A 17,542-nucleotide genomic window follows, 5' to 3' on the forward strand; every position below is an offset into this window, starting at 1 on the left:
GCAACTTTCTTTGGTGTTTTTATTGGTATACTTCATCTCAAAGGTTTAGACCTCTATTAAAATAATAAAAAAAAAATCTGCACAACTTTCTCAGTGATGATTTTTGGTATACCTATGGCTCAAACAAAAACAACAAAACAGCTTGATATTGGTTATTGAAATGTTTACTCTGGCCCTCTGGGTATCTTCTTCTAATTAGTTTTTACTGTTTCTGATGAGGGGGTATGTTCCATCCTAGATAAGGTAAATGCCACTTCTGTGACAATATTGCTTAATTAAATAAATCCTTTGTTTTTGAAACATAACAAGTTGCATGCTTATGATCTAGAGAGATTTTTTCCTTTCAGTTAAAAAAAATGTACAGATGCTAATTTTTCAGTCATCATATGGTTAAAAGTATACCAAGTCTTCAAAAAAAATCATTAGAGAACATATGTCCTTCCTAAATATAATAAGAAGGCCTTTTAAGCATGCTTTCATTACAGCTAACAGTAGACATTAGTGAGGAAAGAACAATTAAATCAGTGCTTTTAAAAGATATCCACTTGATATTCAGCTACTTGACTTTAAGTGTTTGAAATAGGATATTTTCCTGTATCATAGTACACTTAGTATTTTTAAGTAATTCCTTTAGGAAATTAAGATAACAGCTGCTTTCTGGTAGGTTCGTTATCTATTAATAAGTGTGTCTTTCTGACCAGCAGAGGTCACTCCGTGTAAAGTGAATAATGAGTTTAGCTTTCAAAGAAGACAGCAAACATGACCATTCTATTTGAGCAATCCTATTTTACTTGATTTCTGTTACTTGCATGAATACTCTTTTCATCCCATGTTATACATGCTTTTCTAGGTGAGTGAGGCAGTTCCTCCGGGTACAAGACCTTTCCAAATATGAAGCCAAAACATTCTGAAAGAAATAGTAAAAACACTGTATTTAAATCTATGTATTTTTGAATATTATACAGATCTTTTCTACCAGTTAAAAAACAAAGTAAGAGAGAACAAGTCCTTCAGAGAACATGACACATTGTATCCTGCCACAGAGAGGCAGCCTTCACCAAAAGATGGGACTCAGGGCTCTTTGGTTTCTAGGAAAATAACATTATCTCTCGATTTTTTAAAAAAACATTGTTTATAATAGGTTTCGAAAGTAGCAGGATGTGGCATCCTTGACAGCCAGTGATGCGACAATATGGAGATTTGAAGGCAACTTGATTTTTAGAATTGTGATATTTTTGTTTTCCTTAGATGTGTATGTACTTATTATAAATTTAAAAGTATAGGTGTAAAATCAAAATTATATCCACTTATGGTATGCTAATGAATTAATGATCCATGAACAGAATACCTAAATTTATCATAAAGACCAATTTATTCCATCTTCTAGACCTTATTCACCTTTTAGAGAAATATCATGTTCAGGTGAAAGCATAACATTCTCATTTAATTAAGATGATTTTTTTTTTTGGCAAATTTGGTATTTTTGGAGAATACTGGAGATAGCTAAAGATTAGGAAGGCAGTGTGAAGTAGAAAAAGAGTTATTAAAATCATAGAGCCAGGCATAAATTCGATATTAACTCAGTTTCCTGTGAAATTAAATGGTTTTATTTTCCTTCCTTTGAGGGAGGATCCAAGGATTTTAAGTGGTTGAATGATGTGTCCTTACTCATTGTGTGGCTTTGAAGAACTTTTCCAGGCCATTTTATCCTCCTTCTATACAGGAGGAACCCAAAATTTAACAAGTTTTAGAGAATTTATGAAGGTCACATGGCTAGTGTCAGAAATCTTGAATTTAAATTTTGGTTTAAGATTTATTATGGGGGCACCTGGGTGGCTCAGTAGGTTAACTATCCAAACCTTGGTTTTAGCTCTGGTCATGATCTCAGGTTCCTGGGATGGAGCACTGCGTTGGGCTCTGAGCTAGGTGTGGAGCCTGCTTAAGATTCTCTCTCCCTCCTTCACCTTTTTATTTGCCCCACCTCCTGCTCACACTCTCTCTTTCTCTGTCTCAAATAAATAAATAAATAAATAAAATCTTTAATGTTTTATTCTGGAAAATGATACTCTAAAATAAAATAGAGATGTGAATATACTTAACAGAATTTCATCTTTCATGGTCATGAAATAAGATCTGCGCATTTGGTTCAAAATTGAAATAATGTGACATGGCCATAACAGAATACATAATTATGTTAAGAGACTTACATAACAGAATTCATAACTAAGAGACTTAAGTCTCTTTCTTATCTTAACACTGCCAGTCTCCTACTAATCTCTCAAGCAATGGTTATTCTAAATGCATTTAAAAACATTTATGTGAATATCATCTAAATATAATTTTCACGTTGTAAATAGAAATAGGACTTTAAGGTATCCATTTTTCCATAGACAATTTCTTGGGAAGAAAGTAAAATGAAGAGAAAATAATTAAAATGCTTAAGGTCACAGGAGTAGATTCTAGTTGACTCATTAACAGACTCTTTCTTTGATTTGACTTAGTTTAGCTCAATCGGCATTGACTGAAGTTCTACCATAAGCAGGCCCTGAGGCATAAGAGAGTCAGATATATTCTAAAGAAATGATAGTTTCATCTATAATTATAGGAGGTTATTTTTCTGTGGATAACTAATTCTTGAGAGAAAAAAGATTTAATGTTTAGATATATTTGCTAATTGCTACATATTAAACAGTGGTTTAGAGGACTAAAGCAGTAGGATTTGTTAAATTTTTGTTTTCTTGGTTCTGCTTTCAGAGAATATGATTTATTATTTTGGCATGACTCCAAAGAATCTACAATCTGACACTAATCTAAGTGATTCTGATGGCTATGGTTCATGAACTACACTTTGGGAAAGATTAATTTAAAATATATGGTGCTGAATATGATCCTCTTTTTTAGTCTTGATATTTCAAGCCATTGTACAAGTTCTCCCAGAGGCCAGAGGAGAAAGAGGTCCAAAGCTATGGGAGGCCCTGTACATCATGGATATTAAAGCTAGTTGAGGAAACCACTTACTATTTGGAAATAAACACCATTAATATAAACAAATCCCACTGTTACTTGTCTTAGTTAAAATTAACTAGTGGTAGTTGATGAGAAGGCTTGCAAGGAAAGAATTTTGCTTAATTCTCATAGTAGCATGCTATTATTCCATGAAGGTATGGGAACAGAGTTAGAGAATATTTATATTACATGATCACAGGAGCAGAGTAAACAGAGAACACTGGTAAGGTGAAGGAAAACATCTTATCTAGATTTAAATCTAAGTATAGATTTAAGTTTACTGAAAAGAAGCAAGAAGCTTTCTAAGATATTCAATGGTTAACATAATAGTTTTTGTTTAATCTCTGATGAATGTAAATAAAACATTTGCACATCAAAGCATGAAAACCATTTTACTTAATAAGATATGTTTGTTTTAAGGTACAGAATTTATTCATTTAAATTGCAAATAAACATCTTAACCTTTGTTTAATTGGCTTGTCACTATATTAATCACTTAGGCTCTTTCAGAAAACTCTAAACTCTGGGAGTCTAGCTATATCATAGCAGAGCTATTCAGAGAAAGTTTCAAATCTAAACACTCTTAGAAACCTAACAATTTTTAGTAAGTTAAATGTTAAATAGTTACATTTTAAAGTGTTAAAAATTAGCCAAACAGGGCAGCCCGGGTGGCTCAGCAGTTTAGCGCTGCTTCAGCCCAGGGCGTGATCCTGGAGACCAGGGAATGAGTCCCGTGTCAGGCTCCCTGCATGGAGCCTGCTTCTCCCTCTGCCTGTGTTTCTGCCTCTCTCTCTCTCTCTCTCTCTCTCTCTCTCTCTCTCGTGTGTCTCTCATGAGTAAATAAATAAAATCTTTAAAAAAAATTAGCCAGTTTTAAAAAAATCATTACTTATTTTCTGTATCTTTCTTAAAAAATTCAGCTTGCTTAATATTAATCAAATGTTCAAAATGAATTTGATGTTTATATATATTTAAGGAACTCCACATCACTTAATCTATGATATGATGTGCTTTACAAAGAATAGCATTATTATGATTTTTATATATAATATTCACAGAGGGACTACCTTACTAATTCAGCTTTAAGGGTTAAAATAATGATAGTGATGTAAGAGGACTTGGAATATATGCTGAAACTTATGCTACTTTTTTGCTTAGGTAATTTTCTTGGCATTCTAGCTCCAAATGTTCAAATATGAACAACAGGATGTAAAACCCAAAATTTGGTTAAGAAAGGAAACTTTGCTACTCTGCCAAGCCAGTTGTGAGGTATTTTATTTACCTTGAAAACAACTTCATATTTCATTAATTATTTGATAATTTTGTTCATTTATCAATGAAAACAACTCGTGTGTTACATATTTATATACCACCTACTCAAAGTGGTAGTAGGTGAAAGATGATCATTCTTCCTTCCTTTGGTTCCTAAATTCACACAGAAAGTGTATGATACCTACATTTACAAGAAAGTCTTTCAAATTTGTATGATGTACTTATCAGAGAGTGAAAATATCTTTTTTACAGGTCCGTTTAAAGACTTCATTTGATAGGGCTTATGGGTGCACATTTTGGTAAGAATTTCATAAGAATGTTTTAGAGGTACATTGGCTAAACATACGCTGCTGTCTGAAGATATATTTCAGTGTTAGCCAAAGCTATCTGATGTTGTATTTATGTCATAACAGTGATGGCCCTACTCCTTACTCAATGTTAGGAACACACGTTTTAACAGATGGATGATTTAGGTAGACTCCAGTTGATGCAGTTCTCAGTCTACTTAGGTTGGAGTGCATTATAGTAGGCTATTTCTTAGGGACTGTGCTGGCAGTAATTCTTGGATAATTTATAGCACTTTTAAGATGTCATTCTTAAGTATTTAAGGTTTTATTTCTTAAAACATGTAATTCCCATCTTGTTTTTGAAAGATGTTAACAAGATGGTAAGACATACATGGAATTTTGGTTAAAAGTTTATTCATTATTGAAACATTTGTCTGTTTTTTCTCATCACCTATAAGCTTAATTTGATGGACAATAGCTGTTTGGTCATAATCTGAAGTGCCATTTCATCAAATCAAGTCTTAGAAGCAGAAGAAGAGCAGTAAAACTAAATGTGGCTTTGACATGATGATATTAGTTCCTTGTGTACTAATCTTTTGTCTTAGCTATTATTTCATTCGTAGCTGAATAATAAAATCAGCATGAGAAAATGTGTTCCATAAAAACTAAAGTCTCTAAATGACATTTTAAAGCCATGCAGTCCATTTTAATGACTATTTCCTCGATGCTTTTTAATTCCTAAAGACATGCTCACACGTGGGATATTTACTTTTCAGTAGTTTTCTTTCAGCTTAACATGAAAAAAAAGAAAAGACTCGGTATTCATAAGCAAAACTGACTGCGTAACATATAAATTTTACCTTGTTATGAAGAGAGCCATTTCTTAATCTGAGGTTTTTGTAGCTTTATTTATAGAAGTAGTTATTTCTGAATCCACGCTAATGTACCAAAATGATTTTTATTTTAAATTACTCATTGTTCCTGTTCTCTCCCATTTTTACCCTAGAGCATTGGTTGACATTTCATAGTCAGTTGACAGACACAGGGCTGGAAAATGTGTAACTATAAGAATCACCTGCTCTTGAATTCCCATTCTATAATAGTTGTGATTCAGGCAGACTTTTCATAGGTGTTTGATTTGGAATGATAAATTTTCTTCTTCCATTACCTGTGATTAAAATGTGGCATTTAGTAAATAAATAGAAGATAATTTCTGCATAATCTATCTGTGAATCAGAGCTGGTAAAGCAGTATAAATCTTTGACCTGTATCATATAAGCAATGGCATATGTAATTGGAAATATATTTTAAGGGACATGTGGGTGGCTCAGCAGTTGAGCATCTGCCTTCAGCCCAGGGTGTGGTCCTGGAGTCCTGGGATCGAGTTCTGCATCGGGCTTCCTGCATGGAGCCTGCTTCTCTCTCTGCTTATGTCTCTGCTTCTTTCTCTCTCTCTGTGTCTCTCATGAATAAATAAATAAAACCTTTTAAAAAAAGGAAATATATTTTAAGATGAAGTATAATAAACCATTTTTTAATGTTCTGTAGCTTGAAGCAAACTAAGTGCTAAAATGCAGTAAGATGTACATTGAGAGTTTTACTTTGCTTGATGCTCCTCAAAGAAATTCTAATAAAAGGAAATCCACTAAAACTATATTTGAATATTTTCTTTTCTTTTAATGAGTTATAACCATGTAGGTAAATATTTATCAGTTGCTATAGTATGATAGTAAGGACAGGGGATAGACCATATTTCATTTCATTGTTGAAAATGAAATTTACTGATACAACAGAGTTTGGCTAATAGTCTTAGCTGTTGTGTTAACCATTATACATCTTTATGGTTAAAGCTGCAATTTTTAATTAATTGACTGTGGAATCATGCACCCAGTTCCTGATGATAAATTTCTCTCCTTTTCTGTATGCTGCAGTAACTGATACATTTTCCCATGTGTAGTTTAGTTTGTATATATCTATTTGTAAAGGTATTATGTATGTATATGTACATTGTTTCTCTGCCCTATGAATATGAAATAATATTATTCCAAAGTCTGCAAGATGGCATTTGCTACAACACTTTGTCTTTTGGTAGATCAAAACACTTGAGCTTCTGTCTTACTTAGTCCATTCTGACTATTATAACAAAAATACTGTAGACTGGGTCATTTAAATAGTACAAGTTTATTTCTCACAGTTACTGGAGTCTGGGAAATTCAAAGTGATATTTGATTCCTAGTGAGGGCCTTCCTCCTAGCTTGCAGGTAGATATCTGCATACATAGGAGAGACAGAGGGAGAATGAAATTAATTCTCTTGTGTCTCTTTGGAAGGGCAGTAATCCCATCATGAGGTCTCCACTCTTGTGACCTAATTACCTTCTCTTCTTTTTCTTTTTAAAGATTTTACTTATTTATTTGAGAGAGAGAGAGAGAGAGAGAGAGCATGAGCAGAGGGGAGGAGTAGGGGGAGAAGCAGACTCCCCACTGAGCAAGGAGCCTTGTATGAGGCTCTATCCCAGAATCCTGAGCCAAAGGCAGAGCCTCCCAGGTGCCCCCCTAAAATACCTTCTGAAGGTCTCATCTCCAAATGCCATCACATTGGAGATTAGGGTTTTAACATAGGAATTAGAGGGGCCACAAACATTCAGTTCATAGCAGGTTCCTACAAAGGCTTTATAATTTTGGAAATCTATCCTATTAATTGAGTTGATGTTAGAATGATTGAACTAGAGCCAAATGTCATCTTTCATTGTAAATTTTGAAGTGTCCTATGTTAATAAAGCTAAAGCCTTAAAATGTTTCATGTGAATTTATCAATTCTAAAATATTTTAGATTTGAAAACATCTGCAGGGATCTATTCTTGAAAGTTATAATTTTTAAATGCATATGTACTAGTGAGATGGATGCATTATTTTGTATTCTATTAACATCTTTATATCTACTATTTCACTGTTTATGTCCATTGTCAGTATTCTGTGCTCATGTTGTTGCTTCCTCTCCTCACACTCTCTTTAATCCTCTAATTTAGTTTCATCCATCATCTCTCTTCCAGATGCTCCCTGGTTACCTGTCTGTGAAGTCTCCTCTTGCAACATTTGATATAGTAGGCCTCTAATCACTCTCTGGAAATATAGGCTTGGCATGCGACAGATACTCAATAAGTATTGGCTAACATATGAATAGAGACAAGAAAAAAACCTCTCCCTATTTCCTTTCTATGATGTTGTACTAGCCATATTCTGATCACTAGACTATTTCCTTCTTTGACTTTTCCCCTGCCTTCCTTTATGCAGAACCTCCAAGTTTCAGTCCTCAGTTACTCAGTTTTCCCTGTGCAAATACCTCAACTTTCACCTCTGTGTGAATAATTCCTTTCCTTTTCTTCAGGACATCTTTCTCGTGTTTCAGTTATGTATCTCAAGTTGTCCTCTGAACATTTCTTTTTGGATATCCTGCCATATTTTCAGTCCTAACAGGTTCAAAACAAACACACGATGTTCCTCTTCAGTGGTTTCTCTTTTGTGCTTTCTTATTTTTGTCACAGTATTGCCTTTTTATTGGCCATTACTCATTTTTAACTTCTTCCAGTCACTATACATATTAAATATTTATTGCATCTCTTAGAAAATATTCTGAGTTGTTCTTCCTTTCCCTTACCAATGTTAGTAAACCACTTATTAGTGTCCTTAAAACAAACCATCAAGTCATCCCACCCTATAAAAGTACTACCAAAGTTTATTTCATAAACTGCCTCTTTCTCATGAATCTCCTTTGGTCTAAAACCCAAGAGCTACCCACTGCCTGTGGAAGTAGCTTCCAAAAGCTTTTTTAAAATAAATAAATTATTTATTTTTTAAAGATTTATTTATTTATTTTAGAAAGAGAGTGCATGCATGCAAGAGTGGAGAAAGGGGCAGAGGGAGAAAATCTCAAGCAGATACCTGCTGCTGCTGCTGGACTCCATTCCAGGCCTCATGAGATTATGACCTGAGCCAAAACAAAAAGTGGGATGCTTAACCAACTGAGCCATCTGGTGCCCCTCAAAATGCTTTAAAAAATTAATTAGACAATTTTAGTTAAAAAAGTATGTAGGATCCAAAGAAGAGTAAATCCAGAGCTATTTTGAATGAAAATAATTCAGGCTTCTACTTGTGCTTTACCTATACATTGTTTCCTGGGCACTACTGTGTAATTCTGAGGGTACTTTAGAGTACAATTTGAAACCTATTTGCTCTAGTACAAATCATTATTTGGGATTAGGCCCTATTCCATTCAGCCAGTTTGTTCATTATATCCAATTGTTCCACGTGAATTCCATCTTTGTACCTCGGCTTCTATCATGTATAGTGCCCAGAATGCTGTTAAATAACTTTTTTTGCTTCTTTAAGTCTTATTCATATTTCCAAATGCATTTTCTATACTGCATCTTTGCTGAACATATGAATGCACTTTTAGGAAATAAAAGAATTGGGTATCTTTTTCACTATGTATCTTGAGGGGGTACTATTTTCTTTTTTGAGAAAATACTTCTGTATTACATTTAATTATTAGATGAACAAATATCACTTTTTTGTGTGCTTATTGTATTTCAAAGCCCTAACCTGGATGGTTTTAAGCATTCAAAAAGAATGAGTCCAAGATTGTTTGATGCTAAAATTATACATTAGGAGCACATATCTAAGAATAATGTGACCCAAATCAATAATTTTAACATACTTTTATTTTCTACACTTATTTGCTCTTAGGGCCTGCAACATACGATCCTGTTTTAAAGAAATCTTGCTCCATACCCTTATTTGTTAAAGCATCAAAGCGTTTTAAAGATTCCAAAGAGATTACTCCTGGTCCAGCGACTTATGAGGTTTGTCAATAATATATCTTTTTTATTAGTAACAAAAGAATAGGATAATTTCCAGAAAGTACTGAAAATCTCTACATTAAAGTCTTTACCATATGTTTTACTCATATTACTGGCTAATCAAAATCTTGCCTGAGGAAGGCATTTTTATAAATTTATTTATTTTATTTTTTTATTATTTTTTAGAGAGAGAAAAAGCATGAGATGGGGGAGGGGCAGAGGAAAAGAGAGAGAATCTTAAACAGGCTCCACACCCAGCATGAGCCTGACATGGGGCTCAATCTCATGACCCTTAGATCATGACCTGGGTCAAAATCAAGAGTTTGACACTTATCTGGCTGAGCCACCCAAGTGCCCCAGAAAGGCATTTTTGAATACATTCTGACATTTTTTTTAAAGATTGATTTAAGAATTATTTATCAATTTATCTGTAAATGTCCACTATAGCATTGATATATATATATATATATATATCAATATATATATATAACTTTTTTTTTACATCCCTGCAACTTAAAAAACTTAGTTGTTCACATACACAAATGGAGATTTTCGAGTACTTATTACAATCATGAATTTTTAGAGAGCTCAGAAGATAACATCTTTATCCAGTAATATCATTTATAGATCTTTTATCTTCTTTTAATAATTATAGATGCTGTAGTTTAGATTCATAACAAATACAGGATTCTTTTAGATTGTGGCCTTCTGATTATAAGAAGGAGGATTAAATAAATCTGCAAGTTTTAAAAATTGCATCACAGTCAGCCTTAATTCCCCATCTAGGATGAATAAGTCTCCCATTCTCATTCTACTATTAAAAGTGATATATTTTATAGTGACTTATAGCAAATAATTTAAGAGTTAATACTCAATGCAAACCACAGTGAATATTGTTTTTTGGGTTAGTTAATGACAAGTTCATTTTTCTTGAATGTATACTTTTCTACTTATTTAAAATGTCATAATCTAAATAATTTTTTGGCATTCTGTCAAAGCAGATTCATAATATAACAGCAGGAGAAAAAGAAAAGAAAACAAATGATGAAAGAATTGTTATTTTACTTGTTGGCTATTGATTCCCCCAAAAGACCACTACTAATTCCTGCTGATAAAGCAATGAGAATTTTATTTAGTTCAGAAAGGGAAAATCTGTTAGATAGTTTTAATAGTTTTTCAGAAGGTTCAAGTCAAAGGACTTATGATATTTTAGGACCTGGGCTGTATGATGTAAGACAGGTCTTAAAATTGGGGAATTGATTGGGATTGGGCAAAGTTTATGACTTCTTTATTTTGGGTAATTGGGCACAGTAAAGGAGTGTCTTGAAACAAGTCTTAATCAGTAAGCTATCAGTCTTCATAAGTTAGGTTGTATAGCTGTTCATACTCTGATCATATTATCATATTAAATCATTAACTGAACCCTTCTGCCCTACTTTTAAAAACTGACTTAAATGGTATTTACAAATAATAATGCCAGTAAATCTAATGTTATCTTTTTATTTTGTGATACAAAAATCATAAAAGATGTATTTACTAGTCTTTCTAGTATTTAAAGCTGATCTTTTTCTTTCATAAGATTTTATAAATTATATTTATACTTTCTCACAGTCATTTTATAGCAAATTATTTTCTATGTCAAAGGAAAACATTTATGGGTTTGATAATGATATTTATTCAGGTATTGCCTGAAATTTCAAATTAATATATCATAAGTTACCTTTCAGGTAACTTTCCTATACATATGCCGTACTGGAAGGTAACTTTACTATTGAGAACTGAGTGTATAATATTTTTTTCTTCCCAACACACCATTTGTTTTCTTTAATAATTGGTAATTTTTTGAACAATTTTCTTTAAAAATTTTCCTTCTTATAAGAAAAAGTTATTTTTAATTTCTAGGCCAATAAATTATTACTAGGTCCCTTTATTATAACTCACTCTTATTTTTTAATTTAATACTTTTTCTCCACTGATTTTAATAAGTTTAAGTTGAAAACTCTTGAGAACATATTTGCCTTAAATATATAAATAACAGATAAAGATGATTCTGGAAATTTAGAACATTGTTTTAAGACTGCAATATTACATTCTATTTAGAAAGTATTTAAATGTATAGGACTTGTGCCATCATTGATTATAGTGTCCCATATTCACACTGGATCCAATGTGGGTGTTACTTAAAATAATATCTATAACAATAGCTCTCTTAAGTTAAACAACCACATTTGCAATGTCTGCCTGCATTTTTATTCTTGTGTGAATAATCTTTTGAATTTCCCAGGCAGAATTAGTGTTTTCCTTTTTCTTTCTTTTTTGGTGTGTGTAGGGGGTGGTCAGAGTTGTCAAGGGAACATTATTCACTATTTTTCAATTACAAGCTAATCTATTTATCTCTTTTCTCCTTTTAGTTGATATTTATTGCTTCACTATCACTGATCCTTTTGAAGATATAATGAAAGCTAGGGGCTCTTGGGAAAATTTTGCATGTATGCTCATAACAAAAACCTGTGTATGCAATTTTACATGGTTGCTTAACTTACAAAAGTTCACTTATGGCTTCAATCAAGAACTCTCAATAGTAAATTCTGAGCTCCATGAGAGCAAGACTTATTTATTTTTATATTATTAGGGCTTCAATCATAGAATCTGGCATTTGGTAGCATATTAATAAATTCTTATTGTATAGATCAACAAAATGGATAATGCTAGGATTTTATCCCCAGGATTGAATCACAAATCTTTACCTATGAATAAAGATTTGCTTACTAATTTAGTTCTCAGTGAGAAGAATATATATATATATATCCTTTTAAAATAGCAGCAGCAATAAATAAGTAAGTAAGTAAATAAGTAAATAAATAAATAAATAAATAAATAAATAAATAAATAAATAAATAAAATAGCAGCAGGTTTTATCAACTGATCCATATTCTCTTGTTGAGTAAGTCTTCTCACTAAATGCCAACTTTTAAAGGTTTACATGAGGCACTATATTGTTTTCTGGAATTTAAAATTGACAGTTATTTTATTTTTAAAACTAGAATATTTTCAAAACTATATAGAAGAAACTTCAGTGAATATAATTTTAAAATCCTCATTTAAATATACAGAAAAAATTAAATACACTTCTCTTTTAAAAAGCAAATTCTACTGAAATTGAAATGTAACAAGTATTTTTTGAATATATTTTTTCTACTTTATTGAGATATAATTGATATATGTATGCATTGTAAATTATTATAACAATTAGGTGGTAATAAATGGTGCCGTCACCTTGCATAGTTACCATTTTTTGTGTGTGTGATGATAACAGTTAAGACCTATTCTCTTAGCAACCTTCAAGTAATAATACAGTATTGTTAACTATACCACCATGCAGTATAGAAGATACCCAGAACTTATTCATTTTCTAATAGAAAGTTTATACCTTTTACCCAATTTCTTTCTATTTTTTCTCTTCCCTAGCCCCTGGCAACCACCATTTTACTCTACCTGTTTAACTCTTACATACGAGAACATACAGTATTTATCTTTCTCTGTCTGACCTATTTCATTTAGTATAATGCCTTCAAGGTCCATCCATTTTGTCACACATGGCAGGATTTCCTTTTTTTTTTTAATGGTAGAATAATATTCCATCATTATGCACCCACACTGCAACTTCTTTATCCATTCATCCACTGATGGATACTTAGGTTGTCCTATGTCTTGACTAGTGCAGATATTTCTTCAAGATAATAATTTATTTCCTTCAGATATATATCCAGAAGTGGAATTTCTGGATGTGGTAGTTCTATTTTTAATTTTTAAGGAATTTCCAAACTGTTTTCCATAGTGGCTGTATCAATTTCCACCCCCACCAGCAGTGTACAATACTTCCCTTTCATGTACCTCTTGTCTTTTTGATATTAACCATTCTAACAGATATGAGGTGGTATCTCATTGAGGTTTTGGTTTGTATTTCCCTGATGATGAGTGATGTTGAGTGTCTTTTCATATACCTGTTGACCATTTGTATATCTTCTTTGGAATAATGTCTATTCAAGTCCTCTGCCCATTTTTTAGGTTTTTTGTTCTTCTATTGTATGATTTCCTTACATATGTTTTATATTATCCCCTTATCAGATAAATAGTTTACACAATATTTTTTTCCCATGGGTTGCCTTTTCATTTTTAAAAATTATTTCTTTTACTGTACAGAAGCTCTTCAGTTTGATGCAGTTCTGCTTGTTTATTTTATTTACACTTGGTATCATATCCAAAAGAATCATTGCAAAGACTGTCAAGGAGCTTCTTCCCTATATTTTAGGAGTTTCATGGTTTTAGGTGTTAGATTTAAGTCTTTAATTCAATTTTTTTGTGAGTGTGTAAGTTAAGGCTGCAATTTCATTCTTTTGCAGGTAGCTATCCAGTTTACCTAAAATTGTTTATTGGAAGACACTATCCTTTCACTATTGTGTATTCTTGGTGTCCTTATCAAGGATTAGTACATGCAAAAGTCAATTTCTGGACTCTCAATTCTGTTGCCGTTGTATATATATCTGTTTTTGTGCTAGTACCATACTGTTTTGATTACTATAGCTTTGTAATATATTTTGAAATTAGAGAATGTGATGCCTCTAGCTTTGTTGTTCTTTCTCAGGATTTTTTTTGCTTACTTGGGGTCTTCTCTGATTCCATCTAAATTTTAGGACTTTTTTTTTATTTCAGTGAAAAATGCCTTTGAGATTTTGATAGGGATTGCATTGAATCAATAGATCAATATAGGTAGTATGAACATTTTAACATTAAGTTTTCCAATTCATGAACATGGGATATTTTCCTATTAATTCTGTCTTCTTCATTTTTTTTCAACCATCTAAAATTGCATCCTGTCTTATTTTCAGTGTACAGATCTTTATCTCCTTGGTTATGTTATCCCAAAGTATTTTATTATGTTTTATACTCTTATAAATGGGACCATTTGAAAAATTGTTTTGGATAGTTTGTTGTTAGTATATAGTAATTAACTGATTTTGTATGCTCATTTTGCATCCTGTAATTTTACTGAATTAATCTGTTATTTCTAACTATTTGTGGGATCTTTAGGATTTTTTTCTGTATAAGATTATGTCAATGCAACAGATAATTTCACTTCTTCCTTTCTAATCTGGATGACATTTATTTCTTTTCCTTGCCTAACTGCTCTTAATAGGACTTCTAGTGGCATATTAAATAGGTATGGGTAGAGTGAGCACTCTTGTGCTTGATTTTAACAAAAAAAATTTTCAACTTTTTACTACTGAATATGATATTAGCTGTGAACGTGTCATATATGGTCTTTATTATATTAAGGTATGTTCATTCTATATCCAGTTTATTGAGGGATTTTTATCATGAAAGGATGCTGGATTTTGTTAAATATGGTTTTTTTTGTATGTACTTAGATGATCATATGATTTTTATCTTTTATTCTGTTAATGTGATACATCACTTTATTGATTTGCAGATGTTGAACTATCCTAGCATCCCAGAGATAAATATCACTTGATCATGATATAAGATTCTTTTAAGGTGCTGTTGAATTCTGTGTGCTAATATTTTGTTTAGAAATTTGCATCATCAGATATTAATGGCCTATGGTTTTCTCTTCTTGTAGTGTCCTTATCTAGCTTTGCTATCAGGGTAATAATGTTGGCCTTGTAAAATGATTTTGAGAGTGTTATCATTTGTCAGATTTTCAGAAGAGTTTGGAAAGTTTGGCATTGATTCTTTAAAACCTAAGAATTTACCAGTAAATCAATCTGATCTTAGGCTTTTCTTTGTTGGGAGAGTTTTGATTATTGATTCAATCTTCTTTCTAGTTGTAGGTCAATTCAGATTTCCTATTTTTCCTAATTTAGGGTTGGCAGGTTGTATGTTTTAGGAATTTATACATTTCTTCTAGGTATTCAATTTCTTAGTATATAATTGTTCATAATCTTTTCTTATGATCCCTTGTGTTTCTGTGGTATCAGTTGTAATGTCTCCTCTTTGATTTGTGATTTTGTCTTCTCTTTTTTCTTTAGCTAAAGGTTTGTCAATTTTCTTTCTTTCTTTTTTTTAAAGAAAACAGACTTTTTGTTTCATTTATCTTTTGCATTGTTTTTCTGGTCTGTATTTCAGGTATTTCTGATGTGATCTTTGTTGTTTCCTTCCCTCTGCTAACTTGAACTTAATTCATTCTTTTTATAATTCCATAAGATGTAAAATTAGTTTTTTATATGTGATCTTTTTGTTTTTGTTTTTTTAATGTAGGCATTTAATGCTTAAACTTTCCTTTCAGAGCTACTTCTACTACATTTCATAAATTTTGGTACGTTGTGTTTCCATTTTCATTTGTTTCAAAATATTTTTTGATTTCTCATTTGATTTCTTCTTTGATCCATTGGTTGTTCAAGAGTGTGTTGTTTAATTTCTACATATTTGTGATTTTTTTCAGTTTTTTCTTTTTATTAACTTCTAACTTTATACTATTAGGGTTGAATAAATATATTTGTTGTATTTAAATCCCCTTATATTTGCTAAGGCTTGTTTTGTGACCTAACATGATCTATTTTGGAAACTGTTTCTTGTGCACTTCTTTTGCTATTGCATAGAATATCCTGTAGATATTCTTTAGGTTCTTCTGGTCTAAGGTGTAGTTCAAGTCAAATGCTTCCTTATTGATTTTCTATCTGGATAATCTATCCATTTTTGAAAGTGATAATTGAAGTCCTCTACTCTTACTGTGTTTTCTGTTTCTCCCTTCAAATCTATTAGTGTTTGCTTAATAAATTTAGGTACTCTGATGTTGAGTGTATATATATTTACAATTGTTATATCCTCTTTTTTTTTTTAAAGATTTATTTATTTATTCATGAGAGACACAGAACGTCAGAGACACAGGCAGAGGGAGGAGAAGCAGGCTCCATTCCATGCAAGGAGGCCGATGTGGGACTGGATCCTGGGAATCCGGGACAAGGCCCTGAACCAAAGGCAGATGCTCAACCGTTGAGCCACCCAGGGGTCCTGGATTGTTATATCCTCTTGATGAATTGATCACTTTGTGATTATATAATGACTTTCTTTGTCTGTTTTTACAATTTTTGCTTAAAGTCTGTTTTTATATATTTTTATACTTATTTTTATAAATATAGCTACCCTACTTGTTTATTTTCTACTTGCATAGAATATCTTTTTCTGTCCCTTCACTTTCAACCTAAGTGTACCATTAAGCCTATAATACCCATATAGCTGTGTATTTTTTAAACCCATCTAGCCACTGTATGTCTTTACATTGGAAAATTAATCTGTTTATTTACACTATAATTATTGATAGGCAAGAACCTACTAATGCCACTTTATTAATTATTTCATAGCTGTTTTATAGTTCCCTGTTGTCTAGGCTGGCATCTTGTACTTACTTATATAGCTGCAGAAGCAAGAGCTAGCCATGGTCATGTCTTCTAGGGTCTAGCAGGGGCAAAGAGGGACTCAGGTGGCTGGTATCTTATACCTGTTCAGCCACAAATACCTTGGATGACTGCCAGTGTGGTCCCAGACTCTGGCAGGAGTGAAAAGAGTGGGAAGGGACTCACATGACTGGTATCAGTGAATTCAAATACCTGTGAGGGGAAAGCTGGTGAAATCTATTGGGGATCTGCAGCAGCTATGCTGGCCTTAACTTTGTCAGTGGTGAAATCTGCTGAGTTTGTCTGCAGAGTAGATCTCTGTGAACTGCAATTGCTTATGATGCGTGTATGCTAATAATAGCCTCTGCTTTTCTTTCTGGTTTCTAGCCGGCTCTAGATGTCTTAGTTTTAGAGGTCTGGGTAGGGTGAAACCAAAGCAGGATATTCCTACAGTACTCTGCGAGACTGGTGAAGCTCGTTACTCACTCTGCTCTTACTTTGTTGGTGAGTGAAACTCTTTCATGCTGGGAATTTCCTTCTTGGCATTGAAAAATGCCACTTGGAGGATGAGAAAAACAGGCAAAATTGAGTTGTCTTCTTTCTCTTCTTGTGCTATTAGTCTGTTTTTTTGGTTATAATGTGTTGTTAAAATTTCCTAAGTGGACTTAGGAAGATATCTCCCAGAGTTGTTTTGTTCGTAGATGG

The 17,542-nt window shown here is 32.4% G+C and overlaps 1 protein-coding gene across 31 annotated transcripts in view; it reads left to right on the forward strand.

Moving 5' to 3' along the window:
• Positions 1–17,542, forward strand: part of STPG2 (sperm tail PG-rich repeat containing 2) — a 531,806-nt gene that overhangs the window by 299,604 nt on the left and 214,660 nt on the right. For 26 of the 31 annotated variants that reach the window (XR_005382818.1, XR_005382817.1, XR_005382815.1 and 23 more), the window contains one exon: positions 9,310–9,425. The exons of 2 other annotated variants lie outside the window; for them this stretch is intronic. Coding sequence is in view for 15 of the 29 variants with exons in the window: in XM_038582080.1 (XP_038438008.1) it covers positions 9,310–9,425 (116 nt within the window). In the remaining 14 variants the exon portion in view is untranslated. Of the gene's footprint in view, positions 1–7,616; positions 7,668–9,309; positions 9,439–17,542 lie in introns of those variants that run through there. 3 more of the 31 variants (XR_005382822.1, XM_038582095.1, XR_005382821.1) reach the window with 3 other exon arrangements.

The sequence above is a fragment of the Canis lupus genome, chromosome 32 (genome assembly GCF_011100685.1).
Source record: "Canis lupus familiaris isolate Mischka breed German Shepherd chromosome 32, alternate assembly UU_Cfam_GSD_1.0, whole genome shotgun sequence".
NCBI classification, from domain to species: Eukaryota; Metazoa; Chordata; class Mammalia; order Carnivora; family Canidae; genus Canis; species Canis lupus.